This window comes from Chaetodon trifascialis, chromosome 1 (assembly GCF_039877785.1).
Source record: "Chaetodon trifascialis isolate fChaTrf1 chromosome 1, fChaTrf1.hap1, whole genome shotgun sequence".
NCBI lineage: Eukaryota > Metazoa > Chordata > Actinopteri > Chaetodontiformes > Chaetodontidae > Chaetodon > Chaetodon trifascialis.
In genome coordinates, this window is record NC_092056.1 from 32,681,528 (window position 1) to 32,705,877 (window position 24,350).

General features: G+C 39.9%; 1 protein-coding gene across 3 annotated transcripts in view; it reads left to right on the forward strand.

The window, feature by feature from the left end:
- Positions 1-24,350, forward strand: part of ccdc102a (coiled-coil domain containing 102A) — a 97,944-nt gene that overhangs the window by 20,713 nt on the left and 52,881 nt on the right. For all 3 annotated transcript variants that reach the window (XM_070969391.1, XM_070969385.1, XM_070969401.1), the window contains one exon: positions 19,504-19,975. In XM_070969391.1, the coding sequence (XP_070825492.1) occupies positions 19,610-19,975 (366 nt within the window). In that variant the 5' untranslated portion in view covers positions 19,504-19,609. The remainder of the gene's footprint in view (positions 1-19,503; positions 19,976-24,350) is intronic.

Here is a 24,350-nt window from a genome sequence, read left to right on the forward strand (position 1 = left end):
CGGCGACATGCCATCCCATCTGGTTTGCACTTAATGGGACCATCATTTGTTTTTCAACAGAACAATGACCACAAACACACCTCCAAGCTTTGTAAGGGCTATTTGACCAAGAAAGAGAGCGATGGAGTGCTGCGTCAGATGACCTGGCCTCCACCGATGGTGGCTACTTTGAAGAATCTAAAATATAAAACATATTCTGGTTTGTTGAACTCTTTTTTGTTTACTACATAATTCCATATGTGTTCCTTCCTTGCTTGGATGTCTTCAGCATTAATCTACAATGAAGAAAATAAAAAAAAAAATAAAGAAAAATCATTGAATGAGAAGGTGTGTCCAAAGTTTTAGTATATACACACAGTATATACACACCAGTCAGGGTGCCCATGCTGACCCCTGTCCACCGCCGAAAATGCTAACAATGGGCACATGAGCTTCAGAACTGGACCATGGAGCAATGGAAGAAGGTAGCCTGGTCTGATGAATCATGTTTTCTTTTACATCATGTGGATGGCCGGGTGCATATGTGTTGCTTACCTGGGGAACTCATGGCACCAGGATGCACTATGGGAAGAAAGCAAGCCGGTGGAGGTAGTGTGATGCTTTGGGCAATGTTCTGCTGGGAAACCTTGGGTCCTGCCATCCATGTGGATGTTAGTTTGATACGTACCACCTACCTAAGCATTGTTGTAGACCATGTACATCCTCTCATGGAAACATGATTCTCCGATGGCTGTGGCCTATTTCAGCAGGATAATGTTCCATGCCACAAAGCAAAAATGGTTCAGGAATGGTTTTAGGAGCACAACAACAAGTTTGAGGTGTTGACTTGGCCTCAAAATTCTCCAGATCTTAATCCAATTGAGGATCTGTGGTTGTGCTGGACAAACAAGTCCGAGCCATGGAGGCCCCGCCTTGCAACTTACAGGACTTAAAGGATCTGCTGCTAACATATTGGTGCCAGATACCACAGCAAACCTTCAGGGGTCTAATGGAGTAAAAGGAGGACCAACAATATTAGGTTGATCGTTGTATACACACACACACACACACACACACACACACACACACACACACACACACACACACGTATGCGTGGGTTCTCTCAGGTCACTCCGGCTTCCTCCCACAGACCAAAAACGTGCTCATTACGTTAACTGGTGACTCTAAATTGCCCCTAGGTGTGAGTGTGAGCGTGAATGGTTGTCTGTCTCGTGTGTTGCCCTGCGATCGACTGGCGACCGGTCCAGGGTGTACCCTGCCTCTCGCCTGTTGACAGCTGGGATAGGCTCCAGCCCCCCCGGCAACCCCAAAAGGGATAAGCGGTATAGAAAATGGATGGATGGATGGATGGATATATATATATGTGTATATATATGTATATGTATATGTACACACAAATAGATACGTGTGTGTGTGTGTGTGTGTGTGTGTGTGTGTGTGTGTGTGTGTGTGTGTGTGTGTGTGTGTGTGTACCTTTTGTTTCACATTTTAATAAACTGCACATTCAGATCTGGCTGTCAATTGAAAGTGAAATAACCAAATAATACAGATAAAACATTAAGCATTTTCAAGGTTTAACTCTTTTGCCAAGGGATGGAAATTTTATTTGAAAGTGAAAATACTCCCACTCAATGTTTCATTGTCTTGAAATGTCTTGAGAAAGGTCAACATTGAAACCATGACCAAAAATTAAGCAGTGTCTATTTTTGTGTTTGGGAGCATTTTTGCTTTTAACTTGAAGTTAATAAGGAGCCTTTCACTGAGCACCAGAGCCTGAGAAGGATTTGGAGAGTGCCTTTTGTTTGCTGCTGTGATAGAAGTCTAGTTTAAACATAGAAGAATTTGCACATTTCCAAACAAACCAGTGGGTCAGGTGCTGAATACAAGGGCTCAAAGTGAAAAACAAACAATTACCTGATCATTGAATAGTTTTGAATCCTCAAAAAGTTATCGTCATAATAATAATAACGATAAATTATTCTCATATAGCACTTTTCAAGGTACTCAAAGACACTGCACAAATTAGATGAAAATAATGTATTATTTGTTTGTGATGTTGCAAACTCTGAAAAGGTCTTCTTCAAGCAAATACCCAGGCACAGGTCTTGTGAGGCAAAAAAAACCCAAAACATAATCTGCTGATCAAATGCAGTTGTGGGAAATAAATGCATTCAATCAGCCAGCTGTGTGATTTTTATTTATTTATTATTCATTTATTTAATTTTTTACCTAACTATATAAACCTCACAATACCCGTGCAATACCCACAAGACCGTCTCTGAGGTTTGATGTCACAAATAAATGATACCTTCAAAACTATTCAATGTGCAGATATTGTGTGTCCATACAAAAGCAGCAAATGACATCAGCTTTTCATTTTTTTTCACTTTCTGCTCAAATATAAGAAAAATTTGGTAGATGATAACATATAAATGCCTTCTTAATATTTTCATTTCTAACTTTTATCTATTATATTTTATTAAAAGTTTAGATCACCACTATATTTCCAATTAACATAGGAAACTGATGAATGACAGCTGTGTATTTACACGAAAGTATAGTTAGTCTGATCCATTTGGTACAACAAAAATGATAACCATTACACAAGCTACAGTGTAGCATGTCATGAAAACATCCAAATTAAAGGTTACAAATTTACAAGTTGTTTTATGTGACTTCAGTACACTTTAAATAAAAAGATTTGGTAACAGGTGTAACAATAATAATTATAGACCCTATGGATAAGATCCCAGTGTCATAATTTGGCAAAATCTTATTATCTTGTGAAACAACTGATGCCCTCTACCTCTTTATCATGGAGTACTTATCATGTTGGCCCAGTCCCATCACAATACTGGTATGTCACTAACATTCTGCCCTGCCCGAATGACAATAGCAAATGAACCAAAAAAAATCACCTAAAAACAATTTTAATTAAAGTTAAGTTCCGAGCCAGTTTTTGTTCAATTATCTGTAACATAACCTAAAATACAAAATTAGTTAAAATTAGATGACAGTATTAGTATTAATGTATCACACTTAAATATCTGTAAAATAAGATCAAACTAACCATGGATGTTTTTGGTGCTTGCAACTTAAGTCAATGATTATTTTCATTATGTAGATTTATTGGTGCTGTTTCTAAATATACAGGGAACTTAACAGTTCCAGACACTATCAGCATAAACATTTACCAGAGAGGTTGCATATGTATTTCACATGATACATGGTTAACAGATCAGGGACAGGGGCAACAAAAAGACTGGAGAAGTTGTAGAATGCTCAAAAAACAGTTGATAATAGCATAACTGGTTATGAAAGGGGCATCTTCAAAAGGCTCACCCCTGAATTCTACCGGGCACGTTCCATCTGGGATTCAGATGCAGCTCTCCGTGCTGCTTTGTGGAGAATATCTGATAAGAATTACCTGAATAAAAAACAACCAGTGAAGGACTCAGATAATTGTCGATAGCCGGTGTATTTGTCCAATCACCAAACCCTACCAGCAGGTAGTGTTATGTAGATTTTAAACTGGGTCAAAACACTACACCCTGAAGTCATAATGTTGAATCAGTGTAAAAATAGATCAAGGGCAAACTCCTCTCTGCACAGTTTGCAGCAGTGCTATTAAAAATAATTTTAAATGAAGAAATAAATAAACTTTATTTGTACAACACCTTTTATACAAGAAATAAACAATAAAAGAAATATCATGCACCAGGTGCTTCACATGAAAAAGACGGAGATGGAGATGGAGATGGAGATGGAGATGGAGATGGAGAATAAAACCCACTTGAAAGTAAGAGTAAAAATAAGTAATTAATAAGAATAATTAATTAATTAATTAATTTCCCCGCGGGGGCTGCACAGTGGCGCAGCAGGTAGTGCGTGTGCCTCACAGCAAGAAGGTCGCAGGTTTGATTCCCGGGTCAGGCCTTTCTGTGTGAAGTTTGCATGTTCTTCCCGTGCATGCGTGGTTTCTCTCCGGGCACTCCGGCTTCCTCCCACAGACCAAAAACATGCTCATTAGGTTAATTGGTGACACTAATGTGAGTGTGAGTGTGTATGGTTGTGTGTATGTGCCCTGCGATCGGCTGGCGACCAGTCCAGGGTGTACCCCGCCTCTCGCCCATTGACAGCTGAGATAGGCTCCGGCCCCCCTGCGACCCCGAAAGGGATAAGCGGCATAGAAAATGGATGGATGGATAACTTCCCCGCTGTAGGATCAATAGAAGAAGAAGAACTTTACTTTATTAATCACAACACATGCACATGCCATGCTTTGAAGAACACAACAACAACACATCATGCACATGCTTCAGTGAAATTATTCCTCCGCATTTGACCCAAGTTCTTCCTCCACGGCAGGCCAGGAGTGGTGGGCGGTTCCTTTTTTGTCACCATTGGTCAGGTGGTGATCTTCTTGCATGTGGACGACACCCCAGGTGAACACGGGAAGAACATGCAAACTCCACACAGAAAGGCCCCTTCCTCGAGATAAAGGGCAGCAGGCACAGAAGGCATGGTGGAGGACATGCCCCCGAGCACCCACAGGCAGGAATCGAACCCGGGACCTTCTAGCTTTGAGGTGACTGTTCAAGGAAGCAAGGAAAGCCATAAGTCGTTAATGATTTTTCTAGTCATGATTCCGGCCATAATTGGGAACAGACCTACCTTAGCATATTCTATTAATGGCGCTGCAACTTTGAAAACATGCACCTCAAAACTCAGTGGACAGAATTTTACCTATTTCAGTGTACATGCTCTGGGGGCAAGTATTAACCAAAATCTCAAGTTCCATATTGATTGGTGCAAGTTACTGTGGTCTGTCACATATTTGTTCATCGCTCAAAATGCCTTTGGACACTCCTGATTAAACTCACTGGAGACATCCTGTGCTCCCTCCTGAACATGCTCGCAGGGTTCCATTCAAATCCCATGAGGGGACGACAAATGGTAGAATATTGGCTTTTTACGGTGTTAATTTTTGCCCATTAAGCTGCTTCCCTCTGTGGAGTGCAAAAAGGCTTGACCTGTGACACACCATTTGCAGTCATATTTTATACTTACCATTTCAGGCAGCCATTTGTTACCATATATTTCTATATGATGTGAAAACAAGACTCTTAACACTTTTCAATGACCATGGACAAGGTTTATGAGAGCTGTGAGACTCAATCACAACAGTAAAATTGTGTGTTGTTAAGCAAAACCATTAGCTAAAAGATGCTAAAACATTCTGTAAAGCTGACTGGAACTGCAGAGTTGGGTGATAATTCTCTGTGGGTGCATCACTAGCAGGATTTTTTTAATTACACCATGTCATTGGACCCAATGTTGACATGAAAATATTGATTAGTGTAATTTGAATCATACACTCATCAAAATTACTTGCCAGCAAACTTTCACCATTTTGGCAGTGAATGTGGAAGTTATGAAGTTTTATTGTGAAGATATAACCTCCTCCTCAGTTGTACATCTCTTTTTATACACTATTTTGCCTTCATATCTCTTTCCATCTGTCCTGGAATTTCATCATCTCCTGCTTCTGTAATGAAGAAAAAAAAAAGAGCTGTGTTATCCATCTCTACCTAATTGTGCACATTATGCAAACCTCTCTCAGCTTTTTTGAGAAGGAGAAGCTTTGAAGCTGTTGTGCCCTGCAGATATTTTTTGTAGCTCTGTTCTTTCAACAGTTTCAACATACATCATAAATCTTTGAGGTGATAACTAACAAATCTGAAAAGTTATTCTGTCAATTCTCAGAGTTGTTATAAGCAAGTGTTTATTTTTTGAATGCAGACTTTGGACATTTCATATTTGTCTTTGAATTCTTAGGTAATTTCCAAACCATTGTGTTTGCATGGTCACTTCTGCAGTAGATTATCAAATTCATAAGTACATGGCATTCAGACAACCTGAACTATGTCAGTACAAATGAGATCTTATATGTCTCTTTGCTCATTTATGTTCATGAAGAGGATTTCCTCTCTTGTTTGGGACATTTCAGGGCTTTGCCTCAGATGTTCTTGGCATTTGTGTTGAAACATGGCTGTTTATGGCATCAAATTCTGGTGGCTCACATAGAAGCAAACTGAAGTTGGTGTAGTGAAGTGAAGTGTCTCCTGTCTTTAGGCCCCAGTTCATCAACATCTTCCTCCTCTACCATCACCTGACATAACCTCCTTCCATCCACTTCTCACTATTCTCTTGTCTTTCTGGGTCGTGTTGAATAAATGATGGCAATGTGATACTACACTACCAGCCTGTGGTGGACACTGTGGTGGACACTGACACTCATACTACCCAAGCACAAAGACAACATGCACGTGCGCGCACACACACACACACACACACACACACACACTTGCTGTCTTTGTCTCCTTTCAATTTTGACTCTGGCCTTGAAGTACAAACTCATTCCCTCACACTGGCGTTTGTTGCCTTTGCCTGAGTTTGTAGATTATCTTTGTAGTACAGTATAGTGCATTTTTGAGTTTGTGTTCTGTTTCTATTGGCATGTAGGGTGTATGCTGTGTGAAACCACATGATGTGTGTCTGTGTGTGTGTGTGTGTGTGTGTGTGTGTGTGTGTGTGTGTGTGTGTGTGTGTGTGTGTGTGTGTGTGTGTGTCCTCATGTGCAAGATAGAGCAAGAGTCATGGTTCAGGAATGTTCTGTATAATTTGTTATAGTGGAGCCTCTTGTTGCAATAACACCTGGGGCCCCATGGGAGCTGAAGTTCTCTTGTTTGATATATTTGCACAGACGTGTGTAAAACTGAGTAACTGTTATGTCCTGCAAACTATACAGACATTTCTAGGTACCAAAAGTTGGCCAGAGCAGAGTGTCTTTGGTCATTAAATTGTCCAAAGTCAAGCGTTTGATATCTAGTTTTCTTTTTAAGTCTGCAGAGAGAAACTTTTCTTGGAAAAAATCTTTAGATTGCTTTTATCTAATGTCTAACAAGCACACTTTGTTGTTTTCTGTGGTGATAATGATAAACTTTATTTGTATAGCACCATGGGCTGCACGGTGGCGCAGCCCATGGTGCTATACCATGGGCTGCAGTGCGCGTGCCTCACAGCAAGAAGGTCGCAGGTTCGAGCCCGGGTCGGGCCTCTCTGTGTGAAGAGAGGGGTTGTGTGGGTTCTCTCCAGGCAGTCCGGCTTCCTCCCAAAAACATGCTCATTAGGTTGATTGGTGACTCTAAAATTGCCCCTATGTGTGAATGGTGTGTGTATGTGCCCTGCGAACGGCTGGCGACCGGTCCAGGGTGTACCCCGCCTCCTGCCCGTTGACAGCCGAGATAGGCTCCGGCCCCCCCGCAACCCCGAAAGGGATAAGCGGCATAGAAAATGGATGGATGGATGGATGAATGTATAGCACCATTGATTTACAACAAGGAAATCACACGCACCAAGTGCTTATAAAAAAAGACATAGAATTAACATAAAAACAGGGATGGAAAATTATTGTCAAATAAGATGGAGAATTCACAATATTGTGGAAAAAGGAATGAAAATAAAGACGGTGCATAACATAAGATGGAATAAATAAATAAATTTTAAAATTTGGTGCATAGAATGCAAAAATTAAAGTAAAAAACATTTTAAAAGAAGTACAGCAGTGCATAAATGCCACAAATAAAGTCAAGAGATATGTAGTTAGCAATGTAGCTTAGTCCTAGCCCATTAAGGCCTTTGTATACAAGGAGAAGGACCTTGAAATATATTCTAAATGGTCCAGGAAGCCAGAGAGATAAAACTGGTCTAATGTGCTCTCTCCTCTTGGTTCTGGTTAATCACTGAGCTGCAGAGTTTTGAATGAGCGGAAAACTCTCAGTGTATTTTTTTGTGGTAGGGGATATGGACTGAGTAAATAATAGCTCATGTGATGAATAGCTGTAATAATACTTGGCAATGCTGGCCGACTAAACCAACTGTTTGACTCAATCTGTTAAATACTCCACATGCTTGCCATTATGTTGTTACTTGGTATGGTTACCATTCCTTGTTCTCCATGATGGCAAGGTTTGCTATTGAGCAGCAGAGAGCAGCTATTGCACATTTAAACCAATGTCTTATCACCCTGAAACAAAAGTTAAATACCTGTTAAAAATCATCTTCCGTGCTGCTGGGTTGAATATGTGTGTGTAGCATCTGCGTTTTAGAGTTTGTAGCTTCTTTGCAGATTTGAAGCATTGCAGTCCACCACAAGCTCATTGGTTTTGCTGATAATGATTGTTGTTGCACCATGTGATGATGCTCTCTATCAGTCCTCTGTATTCTGTATAGTCTCTAAGTATGTTTCTCACAGGAATATGATATGTTCACTGGAATTATACATGTCAATATAGTGATAACCTCTGTTTCACCAAAAATACACTTCATATATTTTATTACCGCATTTTCCAGACTATAAGTCACACTTTTTCTTCTTTATGCTATTGTGTAGCTGAATAACTGTTAATGTGTTATATTAACATAACGGACACCTATTCAGCCTGTTGTTCTGTGTGCTATTGTGTAGTTGAATAACTGTCCTTTCCAGATTAAACGTCTGTTCTTGGTCTTGGATTTTGTGAAATAAATTTCTAAATAAATGCGACTTATAGTCCAGTGCAACTTCTATCTGTTTTTTTCCTCTTCATGACGCATTTTTTGACTGATGTGACTTATACTCTGGAGCGACTTATAGTCAGGAAAATACGGTAATTTCCTTCAAAGTGCTCACTATCTGTCTCTACTGATATGAATTGAAACTGTGTTAAATTCCAGTTTACTGCTAGATTATAACAGCTTCACACTATAAAATTTTTACGGCATCCACCATCCATGTACTGAATTTACATATTAGGGTTTGTTTACCTGTCATGAAGACTCTGACTCTGGACATAAATTACCTGTATAATATCCTGTGTCTCTGGAGGAGCTTTGTCAAAGCTGTGAAAATGACCAAAGGTTTAATGTACTCATCATTTTCAGGCTACTAGCAGCAGCAATATTTCTTCTGATTTTCATTTGATAAAGCCAAACAGCAAATACTCTCCCATTCTGTGACACCTTGTTGTAACAGTGAATCAGAATCGGAATCAGAAAAAGCTTTATTGCCAAGTACGATTTTACACATGCAGGGAATTTGTTTTGGTGATGTTGGTGCATGACAAATCTAAAAATTAACTGTTAAAAAGTAAAAAATATAACAATATAAATATATATACACAGTCTGTTTTTTCAGCAAAAAACAGAGTTAAAACACAAAAGAAAACAAAACAACTTGCACCAACACACCGAGGCAGCCATCTGTGGCACCATCTTGCACAGTGTAGAGATTTGTGAGCTTAAACCTTGCAGATATGAACAACAGCCTCTACAGGCTTGTTTCTAAAACAGGTATTGCACAGAATAATTACTCCAGTGCAGTTTTGTATACTTTATGTGAGCAATGATGTTTTCATTTTTGTCCTATTTCCATACAGATGCTTGTGTTGCTAGGTGGAGTTGCTGAACCAGCATCTTTACAAACATAAACATACCCACAGTGGAACTAAAATATGGTGGAGAAAGAGAAGCTTCTGCATTTCTGCTTTAATTGACAGTGACAACTGAAGACTGTCAGTTAGGCAAGAGAAAGAGGCAGTAACACACAAGGGCTTGGGCTGGAGTCAAACCTGGCACACTGTGATAAAGACTCAGCCTTAATACATGGTACACGCTTTACCAGGTGAGCTACTGGGGCACTTAAGAGGCAGAAATTTTAACATTTCAACTGCCATGTAGGCTGCACAGAAGTATACCACACACACACAGAACTGATGTACTCGGGTGGTGAAAAGAGTTCCAGTGCAAGTTAGTGCAGGCTAACAATGAATGACACTATGTTTTACACATTTCTACATGTATGCTTAAGATTCTCCCCATGCTCTGTCCTGTCAGCTTGACACTCAAATATGCCAACACACGTTCCCTCTGCTCCATGCATGGGCCAGAGTGTGTGCAGCAAATAGTTGTTGTTTGGAAAGTTACATAATTGCCAGCGGTCTGGTGGTCCTCCCCAAGAAAAAAAACTTCTAGCAAATTTCTTGCATTTATACAAAACCTAACCTCTTGAATTATGTTAAGAAACCTGCCTGCATTAGTCTCTATTAGTTAGATTCAGGCTACTTTGAAAACGTTGTGGGGTGTAATCTGAAGCGTTACCACTTGTAGACACTGTATGACGATAAGTTTACTTTTAAAAAAGACAAAAAGTTGGTCAGCAAAACCAAAACTTCACTCCCCCTAACAGAATAATTGGGATGCATTTTCTGCACTTGGTGTGTGTGTGCATGCCTGAGTGTGTTTATGACCAAAGGGGATAACCCTGTCAGTAGAACCTTTCCATTACCATCTTCTGTGTTTCAATAGCCCCTACCGTTTACTCCCTCTGATTTCTGTTAGTTTGTCCGGTCTTGTATTTTCACAATTTCACAATTAAAATAAATAAATAAATAAATAAATAAATAAATAAATAAATAAATAAATAAATAAATAAATAAATAAATAAATAAAAAGTCACATTAGTAGATTAGTAGTTACATGCTGTTAATGTGTGTGGGAAGTCAGCAGGAAGTCACCCACCTTAGCCAGGGGACGACTGCTCATGCTCTTTGGGTCCAAAACACATAAGCCTGAAGAGGCATGAAAACTTTTTGAGTGTGTGAACCTGGTGAATAACTTTTATGGAAAGTGATGTGATGCCTTCTTGAAACATGGTGTCCAATTCCCTTAATACATACATCCATGGTGTAAACACTACCATTGACTGACATCTCAGACACTCTGCTGTGATCGTAGTCGCCCCTTACAAAGTGTGACAACTACCTTAATACTTATTATAGTATATCTCTAATGTAACTATTCCTGGAAAAATAACTCACCCATCTATGGCAGTGACATCCTCTTTGAAATCACAACATGCAATGCTACATGTAATGCATTCTGAGACCCTCAGGAAGTTTTCTTTTGCAATGTTCACTTGTGCTGCTGCGATATTTCAGTGCATTGTGCTATCAGGTCACAGGCTTTAGGCTGTGGGGGTCCTGTTTTTTTTTTGAAAATTCAGTCTCTACTGAATGGTGGGGGGTTTGCTCTGCCATAATAGCATAAGAACAATGTCAACAACATGATGCTTTGATGCATACTATTGCAGAGAGTTTATTACATTAATAGATTTATATTGTTTCACACATTATGTTTCCAACCAAACATAAAATTACAGATTGATTGTTCAAAATATGTTAAGATGGTCTTAAAATATGGAAAGTTTACAATCTCCAAGGCCTGTATCAAAATATATCTCTGTAGCAGAGCCCTCTTTCCCACAAAGTCCTTGTACCACAGCCTCTGAAAAACAAGGCATAGTAGTAAGTAGGTTACAGAAATGTGTCAGATACATGTCTGTGATTTTCAGGTTGTTGCCATAGATTGTAGAACGCGACTGTACGTGCTTGCATGTATTTGGTCGGACAACATACTGTCTTTCTGCGTGATGTTACATTGCTTTTCAGTAAACACAGTTAAGCCAGCTTCAACTTTTTTTTGCCAGGTGCCTTTGTGACCCTTGCTGTACCAGCACAGCAGTCTCACTGAAATTAATTAGTAGGCAGTGCTTTTTCAAATAATGGAATTGTTGGTCTGAACGTGGACCTTTTGTTCATGTCTAGTTACCAGCATCCATATACTGCACCTGGAAGCAGGTGCAGTATATGGATGCATATGCATAGTATATGGATGTATATGTTTTTGTCCCAAACTATATACTTCGCCAAAACCTCTTTTCAAAGCTTTAGCATGGTGATAAACATGGTAATGGTCAATGCTCATTTTACATCTTTGTAGCAGTTGGTTCCCAGGACATGCTTTTATACCAATTATATCCTTAACATTTACACTTTAGCCCCAGAAGACCTAGGCTACAGCTATAATTCAAACTTGAAAAAATCTTTTTGAAAAGGCCACATAACAGAATTAGCATTTTAAATTGGCAATCCCAAAGATTTCAGTCTTGGTTTATTTGGGGCGGCTGTGGCTCAGGAGGTAGAATGGTCGTCCACCAATCAGGAGGAATCAGGAGGAGGTAGAGCGGTCGTCCACCAATCAGGGCCTCGGCAGTCCACATGCCAAAGTATCGGTGTGTGAATTCATATGTACATAGCTTTGGATAAAATGACTAATTTGCTGACAACTGTAGTTACCGGTGTCTGTGAAGATTATCTTTCATCATTTCTTCAGTTCCATCAGGCTGGTAGGGAGCCCCAGGTATTTCACCTCGGTGGGATTGTTATCATGGTTGTTGAAAGCACTTGGGTGTGCCTTGCTGTGTGAATGACAGTCATTAAAGTTGTCTCAATAAAGTTGTCACATGAGACTAGTGGTGAAAAACTGTTAAATCTCCTGGGAAGGGTTGAAAGGACAGCTTTGTAGGTGGGGAATAAGAGATGTCATTGACCTCCTCCTCTATTGAGGGATGTTTTCTCTATTTTTACATATATAGCCTCCTTCATTCCTCTTTCAAAACACCTGTCCTTCCTGTCCAAAATATATACATTGTTGTCCTCCATTGATTGTCCCATATCTTTCAAGTGTTGGTAAAATGCTGTCTTAGTAAGCCATGTGTTTGTTTAATAATTGTTTAGTTTCTCACATATGTAAAAGTCTGTCTGTGCTGTCCTCACTGCATTGGACTGCATACAATAGATTGTTTTTCTTGTGTTTGAGTTACAGTATCCACAAGCTTTAAGTGTATCCCTCAGATGTTTGTCCTTCTCTTGGGCATTGGCATTTGTTGGTACACTGTCAGCTCAGTGTTATAGTGTTCTGACAACTTACACTCCACTTGATGTGAGAGTCAAAAAGTAAGTTTTGGTCAGTGGGTGGGGGTTTTCTGTAAATTCCAATGTGGCAGCCCCTGTCCTTTTCTGTAGGTACTGGTGGTATCAACAAATGTGGTTGGCTACTGTAGGTCACAGAATTCTGGGAGCAGCCAGAAAAGCTATTGTCGTACTAATGGTGAATGTACTATTATTTCTACTACTATTTATAAAGCACTTTTCTAGTCGAACATCAGTCTGCGTTCACTCATTGACACGCGCATTCATACAATGGTAGCTGGTGGTTTGACCACCGGCTCATTACAATGTTTTAGTCATTCTCACATAAAAACATACACACACACATGGATGGCACAGCATCAGGAGCAATTTTGGGCTCAGTATCTTGTCCAAGGAAACTTCGACATGTCAACTGCCGACATGTCAACTGTGACCTTCTGAGAAGTGGACGACCACTCTGCCTCCTGAGCCACAGCTGAAAGAAGTCAGGCTACAGACTTCTTCTCCTATAGAGCAGATGCTTTCGTCTTTTTCTGCCAGAAAGTGTTGCAAAGTGGATCTTGGACACAGAGACTTAAACTGACAAAAGAAACAGAAGGCTATCACCATATTTTTTATTGCTTTTGTTATTTTATAGTAATGTGGAATTGTGACCTCCAAACAGCACAAGCCTTGTTGTTGTGTCAGTGACTGGAAATGTGGGACCAGGACCGTGACAACATGGAAAAATCTACCATTGCTGAAAATAGACGGATTATTGTTGAGGCTCTCAAAACAGCCTTCCCTGATGACGCTTCCTGCTGGCACAGCACCAATCCTAGACCAAGAGCATCCACTCCAACCAGGACTTGGGCCGACGGTGTCTGCTGCAAAGGGAAATCCAGCAAGAAATTAAATGAGTTGACACCAACGGTCACTCCACAACCTGAACTCTCATTGCAAAACCCACCGACTCTGAATGATGAAAGGTGTGATAATACTAACTATGATGAGGCCAGGGAAACTAATCACACCAAGGCTGGCCAAAATGCAAGAAATAGCCCCAAAACCACTGAGTCTGTCAACCCCTCCGTGTTTGGTGGCATGGTGGACCAAGTGGTAACACTGTCGCCTCACAGCTAGAAGGTCCCGGTTCGAATCCTGTGGGCGCTGGTGGCGTGTCCTCCACCATGCCTTCAGTGCCTGCTCGAGGAAAAAGGGCCTTTCTGTGTGGAGTTTGCATGTTCTCCTCGTGTTCACCTGGGGTATCCTCCTTAAATAACCCCCACTAAAAAAAAAACAAGCAAGAAGATCACCACCTGACCAATGGCGACGACAGAGAGTTGGGCCCCCGGGGGCCGCTGTCGGCTGGCAGCCCACCGCTCCTGGTCTGCCGCAGAGGAAGGACTGACCAAGGACGGGTTAAACGCAGAGAATAATAATTTCACGGAAGCATGGTGTGTATTGTGCAACTAAACTCTGTGTGTGATAATAAAAAGTATGTTTATTCTTCTTTCTTCTTATGTCTTGACCTTGTACCTACAGCATTTTTAAAGTACAAAGTTTTCACAGTGTAACATGTCATGTCCTAAAGGTTAGAAATACATCTCTGCAAATAGGCATCTGCCCATATGCCTTCAGAACAGCCCTTATTAAAGAAACCAAACCGAGATAGTAATGCACTCACCAACTATCAGCCAATATCCAACATTCCAATCATCAGTAAGATATTGGAAAACATAGTTTCAGTGCAAATAAACTCCTTTCTTATAGAAAATGACATCCTGAAGCAGGGCTGTGCAGAGACCTTTGGAGGGGCAGGTGCTCAAAGTTAAAAGGGGGCATTTGGGAATTTGAAAAACCATACAGAAACATACCTTGCAATATAACCGGTTTAATGGTAGCAACCCATATTCATAAAGAATGTAACATGGAATCACAACATAACATATCATTGTCCACACCTCATATATTTGTTAGAGGCCAGTGCAAAGCAAAATTAGTCTCTGTTTTACCTGATGGGGTACATTAAACAGCTTCTGTTGAGGGGGTTGGTGACATTTCATACCTTTTCAAAAATTGTACTGTATAGCCACGAATTTAATCCATTCATAATCTGCCCTTTATTATTCCTAGTGCTAAATTAATATAATAAAAAATAATTAAATGATATAGAAATCATGTATTTAAATATTTTTGTGCTTTTATTCAGTTTGACTATCGACTTCTATAATTTGCATGTATACTATATTTAATTTGTGTGTAAATGTTATAAACAAACAAGTACTGATATATTTAAATGAGAGGTTGAGAAAATCAAAATTCAAATTCTTCTGTTATTGTTGTATTTATACTGTAATAGTCCAAAATTATGTGAATAGGCATATTGCCTAGTTTTAGTAAAATTCAATTTCAATTCAATTTTATTTGTATAGCGCCAAATCACAACAGAAGTTGTCTCAGGACACTTTCCATATAGAGCTGGTACAGACCAAGCTCTAATAACAGTCTATGCCTCATTGCCTCTAGAAACATAGGAAAAACAGCTTGACAGTAAAATAACACGATATCTCTCTAATGCACTTTGCCCATGACAAGAGAAACATACAGAAACAAACAAACAAACAAAAAAGCCTGACATACTTTCCCCCACAGCACGCTGTGTGTGGTTAACTAGCGGCTATAACCTGTGAGACGTGTGTGTGCAGAGTTGGATGACACAGAGGATGCTCACTGCTCACTTCACTTCAGTCATCTTGCAAGAATACACCGTGCACAAACGAATACCGCTGCAAAACCTTTTCACCGGACCAGTTGTTTACTCCCTCGGGTCTTCTTCAGTTTCGTGAGACTAGCAGTGGCCGTCTCCAGCAGCTCAGCGATTAGCAGCAGGGCATGTCTGGGCACGTCAGGGCAGCGAGGGCAGAGTGAGGGCACGTTGTGGATCATGACCGACCAAGGCAGATCTGAATTATTATTATTATGTTTTATTTATTATTATTTTGGGCCACACAGATGGACTTTCACACACACACTTACACATAAAAAAAAAAAATCACTTTGACAAAAGGGCACTTTGGACACCCCTAGTCAGGCTTCAGAACAAACCGTAGCACGGAGACTGCGCTTACTAAAATATTTAGCAACCTCAGAATAAATTTTGATGAAAATAAGGTTCCAATAAGTTCTTGTCCTCTTAGACATAAGTGCAGTGTTTGATATGATTGACCAGAATATCTTAATCAATTGTCTTGAACAGCTAGTTGGTCTTTGTGACTGTGTGTTTAACTGTTTAAAACAAACATCAAAGGGAAAACATTTTACGTCAGTCTTGGAGGTCATGTGTTTGAGAAACATGAAATCTGGTTTGAGGTTGCACAAGGCAGCTGCCTTTGTCCATTACTATTTTTATTATACATGCTGCTACTGGGTGATGTCATTAGAGAGCACAATTTATGTTTCCATAGTTGTACAGATCACACACAGTTGTACATCTATGCTGAATCAAACAATGCTGTAGCTATAGACTCCATTACTAACTGTCTTTTAGCAATAAGTGGATGAGCAATAATTTCTTGAAGTTCAATGAGGACAAAGCTGAAATCCATACTAGTCCGCCATCAGTTGAAGTCCCACATCAACAAAACAGTGAAAACTTAAACGAATCATAGCTAAAGTACAACCTGAAAAACTCCTTCATGGCTTTATTTTGTCTCCTGAAAAAAAAAAAATAAAAAAAAATAAATAAAAATAAAAAACACTGATAGACGTCAGATCATTCAAAACTCTGACAAGACCAGACAAAGCACATGAGTCCAGTTTTAGCTGCTCTCTTAGAATAGATTTTAAGGCCATCCTCCTAGTTAACAAAGGCCTTAATGGGCCAGGATCAAGCGACATTGCTAACTCCCTTGTTCACAGAAAGGCAACATTTTTTAATGGTTTTTACCTCTACTGAGACTCCAGTTGCTAATGCTAAATCTGCTTCATTTCCTTTCCTTTTCTTTCTCTTGTTCCCAAAGCTCCAGGTCTCCTCTAGAACTTCCTCCGCCTCCTCTGGAGGGGAAAGAGGAGGAGGTAGCAGGGGGAGGGAAGGAGCAGTGCTTTTCTTGATAGAGAGATTGAAGCCAACTTCACCACAGCCAGAGACTGTCCTCCAGGATTACTCAACCCAAACCTGGCACTGACAGTGGATTTAAGATCAAAGTTTGTCCATATATCAAAAGTTGGTCATGTCAGCACAAATTGGTTTTATTATGACTCACCAAAGAAAAGTACAAACAGAAACTACATCTGCATATTGCAAATGATTATTGGAACACTAGGAAGTATTAAAAAGAAATATGTGAATGAAAAGATGATGAATCTACTCATTAAAGAGGAATAGTAACATAAAAGATCAAATATGACAAAAGATAGCATATAAAATATTTAATTCAATGTGTTGTACGCAAATGTTTTGCTTAAGAAAGGAGGCCAATTCTGAAGGTAGAGGACAAGGAATTGATGACGGAGATGGTGATGTGGAGTTGGAGTTCATTTAAAGATGATGTGACCCCAGTCATTGTGAACTTCGGAAAATGTCAACTTTCTAAAAACATTTGGCGCCGTACTACACAAAGAGATACATGAAGTTTTCTTTTGTATGTATGCTACTTAAAGCTGCATTAATAGATTTTTTTCCCCACTCAGGAATAGTACAACAACCTGTAATCACAACTTCTGACATATTATCACATAATAAAGTTATCATGGTTAATGCCCTCTTACACGTCTACCAGACACAGAGCAACCTTATCTTTCATTTGCTAAATGTCCCAGTATGTTAATCAGCTAGCTAACTGTTTCGACTGTTTGGTGCTGAGCAGGGTGCAAATTACCAGGGAGCCAGGGGGAACTTGACTCCCCTAAATGAGACAGGAGCTCCCCTGAAAACATTATTTGTGAAATTTTGGGGGGGTCTTTAAAATATTTGTAATATGCTATTGTAATGTTGGTAGCTTTTGTGACTTTACCAGCTATTACTTAAATGACTCTCTTTCGGGTCGTGGGTAAGAAATAGCACGGAGACAGCTTCTATGTCGGAACGTGTATCTTTTTATTTTTTCCCCTGTTCAATATCTTTACTGAGTTTTCATATTAAAAAAAATAATAAAAAAAAGATAAGTACAAATATAAAGCAATAAGCTAGATGGACATGAATGGAAGGTTATGCTGTGTGTGACAAATATAAAGAAGTACAGTTTCTGTTCCTTTGCATATACAACATGTCATTATGAGTAGCCAAATATACATAAACATAAACCAGCATAGACAGCCACAAAAAAACAGTGCTGTCTTAGACAAGAACAACCACAACAACAAGAACAGCAGGGGATAGGGCCATATCATACATAAACAAAAGAATCATATATGATACATAGAAATAAGAGTGGGGGGAGTCTCCCTGAATACAGCATCCAGTCTTTGCATTCCACCACAACAGCATCATTAACATCAGGTGCATAATAACTCATATAACCCGCTAGGTGTTAATCCATACTGTATTTTCTCACTTATGCTCCACCAGGCCCTTCAACACAATGGCAGCTAGTCTCATACCAAGTCAGGAATAGGGACCAGATTCTGTAAAAAACCTCAGTCATACATCTGGACCTGTATGTTAAGTATTCCATGGGTAACATGTCAAAAATAACCTTATGCCATCCAGCTATTGTGGGGGATTTACAGTCTAGCCACTTCAGCAATATGTTCTTCCTTGCACAAAAAGTGAGAATAGAGAAAAGTCTTTTGGAATGTGCACCTTTAAATTGTGTGTCCACTAGTGGAACATGTATCTTTTTAATCTCGGCCACAAGCAACTTCTTCAGGCCAACAATGCACCACTACAACTCAAAGATCATCCCTCAGGTGAGATGTATCACACATTGACTTCTAACAAAAGTGAAAAGAATATGGGTCAACATAAAATTTAGAACAATAAACAATTTACATCAAAGTTAATAAACATAAAAATAAGAGTCCTCCATTAATTGTTTACAAAAATAAATCTCTTCTTACACTGTTTTTGCCATGCATTTCTATCTTGCTGTATCTTTATCGATCATGCATTTAATTAGACTATTATTGATGTATGATTAGAATGAATCAGAGTGAGTGAGGTTGATTCACTCTAATAAAAATCTGCATGGTATCATTTTGTCATCACATGAGGGCGTCAGGTGTACACTGTGTCGGATTATGCTTTTTCTCCTTGGACACTAGGTGGAATAATTGCTGTTAAATTTCCAGTGAGAGTTCAGGGGCATACGTTGAATACAATGTACATGTACATGTGTGCGTGTGTTTGTCAAGTTTCTCACTTTCTGATTCATGCCTGTCTCTGTTCTCGTGGCCATTTGGGCTTTGTTTTACATAGAGCTGCTTCTCATTAAGCAGGGGAAGTAGTTTCAGTCTCAGTCATGTGTACCGGTTGTCCAGCCTATCTTTGGATTTATTAGGTTTGGAAAGCAAAGGAGTGCTTTTCCTCCCCAAAGGCAGCACAGCACAAATTTATTTTCACAGCACGGGGGTAACAGATGTACATGGCAAGTTTTATTTTACCCTGAAAGCTGAATTCCATTTCTTTTGGTTACTGTGTTTCTGTATGCAGGTTGATCACTGACTGAGGAGGATGATGCTTTCCTGAATCTCCCTGCGCACAGTCCCCGACCCCCTTCATCCTCCTGACCATCCTCATCCACACTGCTGCCTCCATCATGAACCACACTCCCAGCCCCCATCTGTCCGAAGGCAGTAAGTCAGCAGGAGGTGGCCTGCTGTGCAGCCTGGGTCTGGGGCCAGACAGGGGGATCCGCTCCCCGGACAGCCTCACCCACACCCCCAGCCCTACTGGAGGAACCCCCAGCTCTAGCCCTCCGCTGCTGCTGTCGCCTGGGCTGGGAGGCATAGGGCTGGGGTCCCTAGGGACCATGAGCGATGGAGCTGCTGGGGCCGACTGGGAGAGCAGGGAGGAGCTGAGGCTCAGGGAGCTGGAGGAGGCTCGTGCCAGAGCTGCCCAGATGGAGAAGACCATGAGGTGGTGGTCGGACTGCACCGCCAACTGGAGAGAGAAGTGGAGCAAGGTAGGATGCCAGTTACTGAAGCCAAGAGAGAAAATATATAATGAAAATCCATTTTATTTTATCACTATAGTAATGCCTCAAGATCTGATTCATTTCATCTTCATTGTGCACACACAGTCAAAATGGACAGAATGCATTTTACTTCAGATATTGTAACTCAGTTAATGGGTTCCACAGCTGTGAACTGACTGCTTCAGATTATCAGTCAGTAAATCCTTTAAGTCTTACACAATGTTAACTAATGTGATATTAAAATGTAACTCAAATGATCTAATATTCAGTACTCAGTTAATGAAAATGTACCACTAAAAACAAACTGAAAAACAAGATTGAAACAAGGAATAAAAAAGATTGAAAATAAGAATGCCAAGCGTTTATAAAAGTTAATTTCATTTATTTCATGCTTTGTGATTAATCAGTCATAGATTTACTCAATGGTTCCATCTGGCCATTAGTAAATTTCCATTCACTGGGCTAAGCAACGCTTTCCCATTTACTTCAATCATGTTTACAAAGCTGCTGTGGCCAGCTGCAATCTATAATTAGTTCATTGAAATTAGCACGTTATTTCAACAGCCCTAGTTGAAAAGTAAATCTGTTGTATCCTGAGTAACTTATATAGTATATTGAATGAGTTGAAGATAAAACAATGGACACCAGTCACAAAATAATCCTTATTTGAAATCAATTTACCAAGTTTTTCAGTAACTTTCAACCCCATCTCACCATGTTGCTCAAAACTGAGCAAACTTCATCTGCTGATGAAGGAGACTGAAAGCTCTGGCAAAATCTCTGTGTTACTTGAGAGTAGATTATTTGGTCAAAAAATCTATTATGCTGGGAGACATACTACTTTGCATATGAGCCAGTCAGTCAGCCTCAGCTGTGCCATGTTTAGCTACTTCCTTCAAATTCCAACCCCAGTTCCACAAGAGTTGGGATGCCGTGTCAAATTTTTGTTAAAACCCCATACAGTCATTTGTAAACAAACTGATTACTGACAACAGTCTTACAAAGTGTTCCTCAGCCCATTAATGTCCTTTATACAATCATGTACTCACAAAGTGGTGAACCTCACTCCATCTTGTCTTCTAATGACTAAGCCTTTCCAGGACCCCCCTTTACCAAATCATGATACTCTCACCTATTACCAATGAGCCTTTTTACCTGTGGAATGCTCCAGACAGGTGTTTTTGGAGCATTCCACAACTTTTCCAGTCTTTAGTTGCTTCTGTCCCAACTTGTTTGAAGCATGTTGCTGGCAAAAATCAATGAAGTTGATGAGGTAAAACATAAAATATATTGGCTTTGTACTGTTTTCAGTTAGGTATATATCAAAAAGGATTAAGAAATGATAACATTCTGGGGTTTTTTTTAATGAAGCTAATGACAGGGAATTTTGACTTTTTCAATATTTAGCCAAACAATGAATGTACTCCGTTAAGTGTTATGTACAGCAGGAAAAATAAGTATTGAACGGGTCAACTAGAGTTGGGCGTTATCCAAATTTTGTTGACGTCAAACTTTCCCCACCTTTTCCCTGGTATACGGTATTACCGTGACTAATTAAAAATCATTTTGCAGGGCAGCGTGACATGCGCGCAGTTCAGATGGTCAATGCTCACGCTAAGAAGCACCAGTCCTATCTTGTAGCATACCAGACTGAAACATAATTCATACCCCACGAAATTATGTGCACATGTAACGAAAACACGAAGATAGCACATGTCAAAGGTACTGCATCTGCTGATTTCACCACTTCACGCAAACCTCAAAAGCCCGGTATCATATGAAAGCAGAGAGTCTGATGATCACGAAGATGTCTGCCTCCTCACTGTGCGACGAAAACTCGGCGAGCTAACAGCCAAAGAGTAACAAAAAAAACTTCGCTAAATCATAAAGTTTTACCTTTACTGTTTTTGTGGTCAAAAGTTATATTCCAGCCCGAAAAAAACACTGCTAATGTCTCTATGACTATGTCTATGACTCTGTGTTAGTTTGAGATCAATCACGAAGGTCCTGCTCGTTTACATAAAGAGGAGGTGGTTTCTAGAGTGGAGGGAGCACTCTTCATGCAATAACCAATAATCTCTGGGGTTACTTCCTTCTGGATCGTCATTGGTGTTTCTATGGTGAATGTGGGCGGGTCGCTGAGCTATTGACCAGCATAACCACGCAGGTAGTTTCACCGCTCCGTCTCACGAAGTAGCAGAGCGCTCACAGAGGACTCTGCTGAGCTGCCCGAAGTCTTATTTTACTGTTTTATTTGCATTCCGTCCTTTTATGAGAGCTAAGAACAATAGCAAGCAGAAAAAAGGCTGAAAAACTGTTTTCAACAGAGGAGTTTCTCTGTACACTTGGATGAGATAACGGTACTCTGCTCAGATGCGCCTAAATGAGCACCTGGACATACCTGTGTTAAAACATCTGTATGACTGCTCGGGTTCATTCTTAACATGTGCTTTTGTCACCTTTTCCTCGAGTAAAAATTCAACCAGATACATTGAATGGAGTGGACTTAATTTTTCTTATGACGATGCTACAATTATGTTAGACCCCTATAGACCTATATGCGCAGCATTTTTTTTTTAATGACGGTAATGAAACTGATACCGTTGCTATTTTTAGATACCACGGGATACCTTATTACCGGATTACCGCCCAACCCTAGGGTCAACATTTTTGTCAGTTAACATATTTCTGATGGGGCTAGTGAAATGAATTCTTCACCAGATGTCAATAACAACCCAAGTAATCCACAAATATAAAGAAATCAAAACAAATAATCAGAAATTAAGTTATGTTGTATAAAGTGCAATGACACAGGCAAAATGTATTGAAAACGCAAACCGAAAATGATTTAATACTTGGTAGAAAAGCCTTTGTTGGTAATGACAGCTTCAAGATGCCTCCTGCATGAAGAAACTAATCACATGCATTGCTCAGGTGTGACTTTGGCCCTCTTCCACACAAACTCTCTTCAAATCTTGAAGGTTCTGGGGGCCTCTTCTATGAACTCTGATCTTCAGTTCTTTTTGAAATTTGTCAGTCTGACCTGACTTAAATCTGATTGAAAATCTATGCATAGATTTTCTGGTTGAAAATCTATTCAACCAGATTTTTCTGGTTGAAAATCTATGCATAGATTTTCAATCAGATTTAAGTCAGGTCAGACTGGGCCACTCTAGCAGCTTTATTTCCTTTCTCTGAAACCAATTGAGATTTTCTTTGGCTGTGTGTTTGGGATCATTGTCTACTCTAGGTCGCTCTACTCTAGGTCATGGGCGGATCCCCCCCAGACTAGTCAAACAACTAAACACATGGATGAACCAAAATGAAAACAAAATGAATGTTGAAAGTAAGTAACGAAAGTGCTTCAGACAGTCTTGTTTCCCTCATTTATTATTGCAAAATCAAATTAAATCGCGTCCGCGGTGCGACGGCATCAAGACAGCACGGCGCAGACGCCTGCAAACAATTTCAAAACAAACAAACAAAAATAACACATCCACTCAGCACATTAAGGTGTTTTTTCCTCAGTTCGTTAATATAAATAAATTAATCCCGAAGAGACAATTCCCCTGCCCAGAAGTCCAAGTCCAAAAGAAAAGAACAAAAGTCCCACTTAGAGAGGCGTGTGTGTGGCGAGTGTCGTAGCTCCGTTCCGTTAAACAACTGTGCTACCTTGCAAAGTATGGCAAGCCATTCCTGTCAGATTTTACGGCGTTTTTTACGACGTAATGCGCAAAAAGAACGCTGCTTTTTATGCCGTAATGAAGTCCTCCAAGAACGCGTGTAAAAAAACGCAGTAATGAAGTCCTCCAAGAACACCCTTAAAAAACACCGTTTGTGCACATCACAACATGTGTACAAAAAAATGGCGTTTTTCTAGTATGATAATAATCTTAATCTTTTCTCTCAGCCACTCAACTTGAAGTGTCTGCGCCCAATTGCTGATCAAGACAAGCAGACCAAATCAGTTGAGCACAGATCTCCCTTGTGGCAAAGTTTGTCCTAACTTACCTTGTCCTAACTTACCTTGTCCTTTCTTGTAGGTAAATATATTGGATGATAGGCAAGAAAATATCCCATAAATTAACTTCATCATTATTTTAAATTCCTCTTCCATGCATTGTTTATTTATTTCTTTTTGTGGTTAATGCTTCTATGTCATTGTTCATTCTGACTGGTGTAGCAAGGAGTGAAGCAAGGAAGTGGTGCAGTGGTTAGAGCTCCTGTCCTGTAATCAGTGTTCCTTTAGCATGCAGGTTCAAATCCACGAGTGGCATTGTTTACTTGGGCCTTTTGCAGGTTTTTGTTTATTTATTTATTTTTACAACTCTGTCATGCACCACGTTGCTATATTGTGATGTAT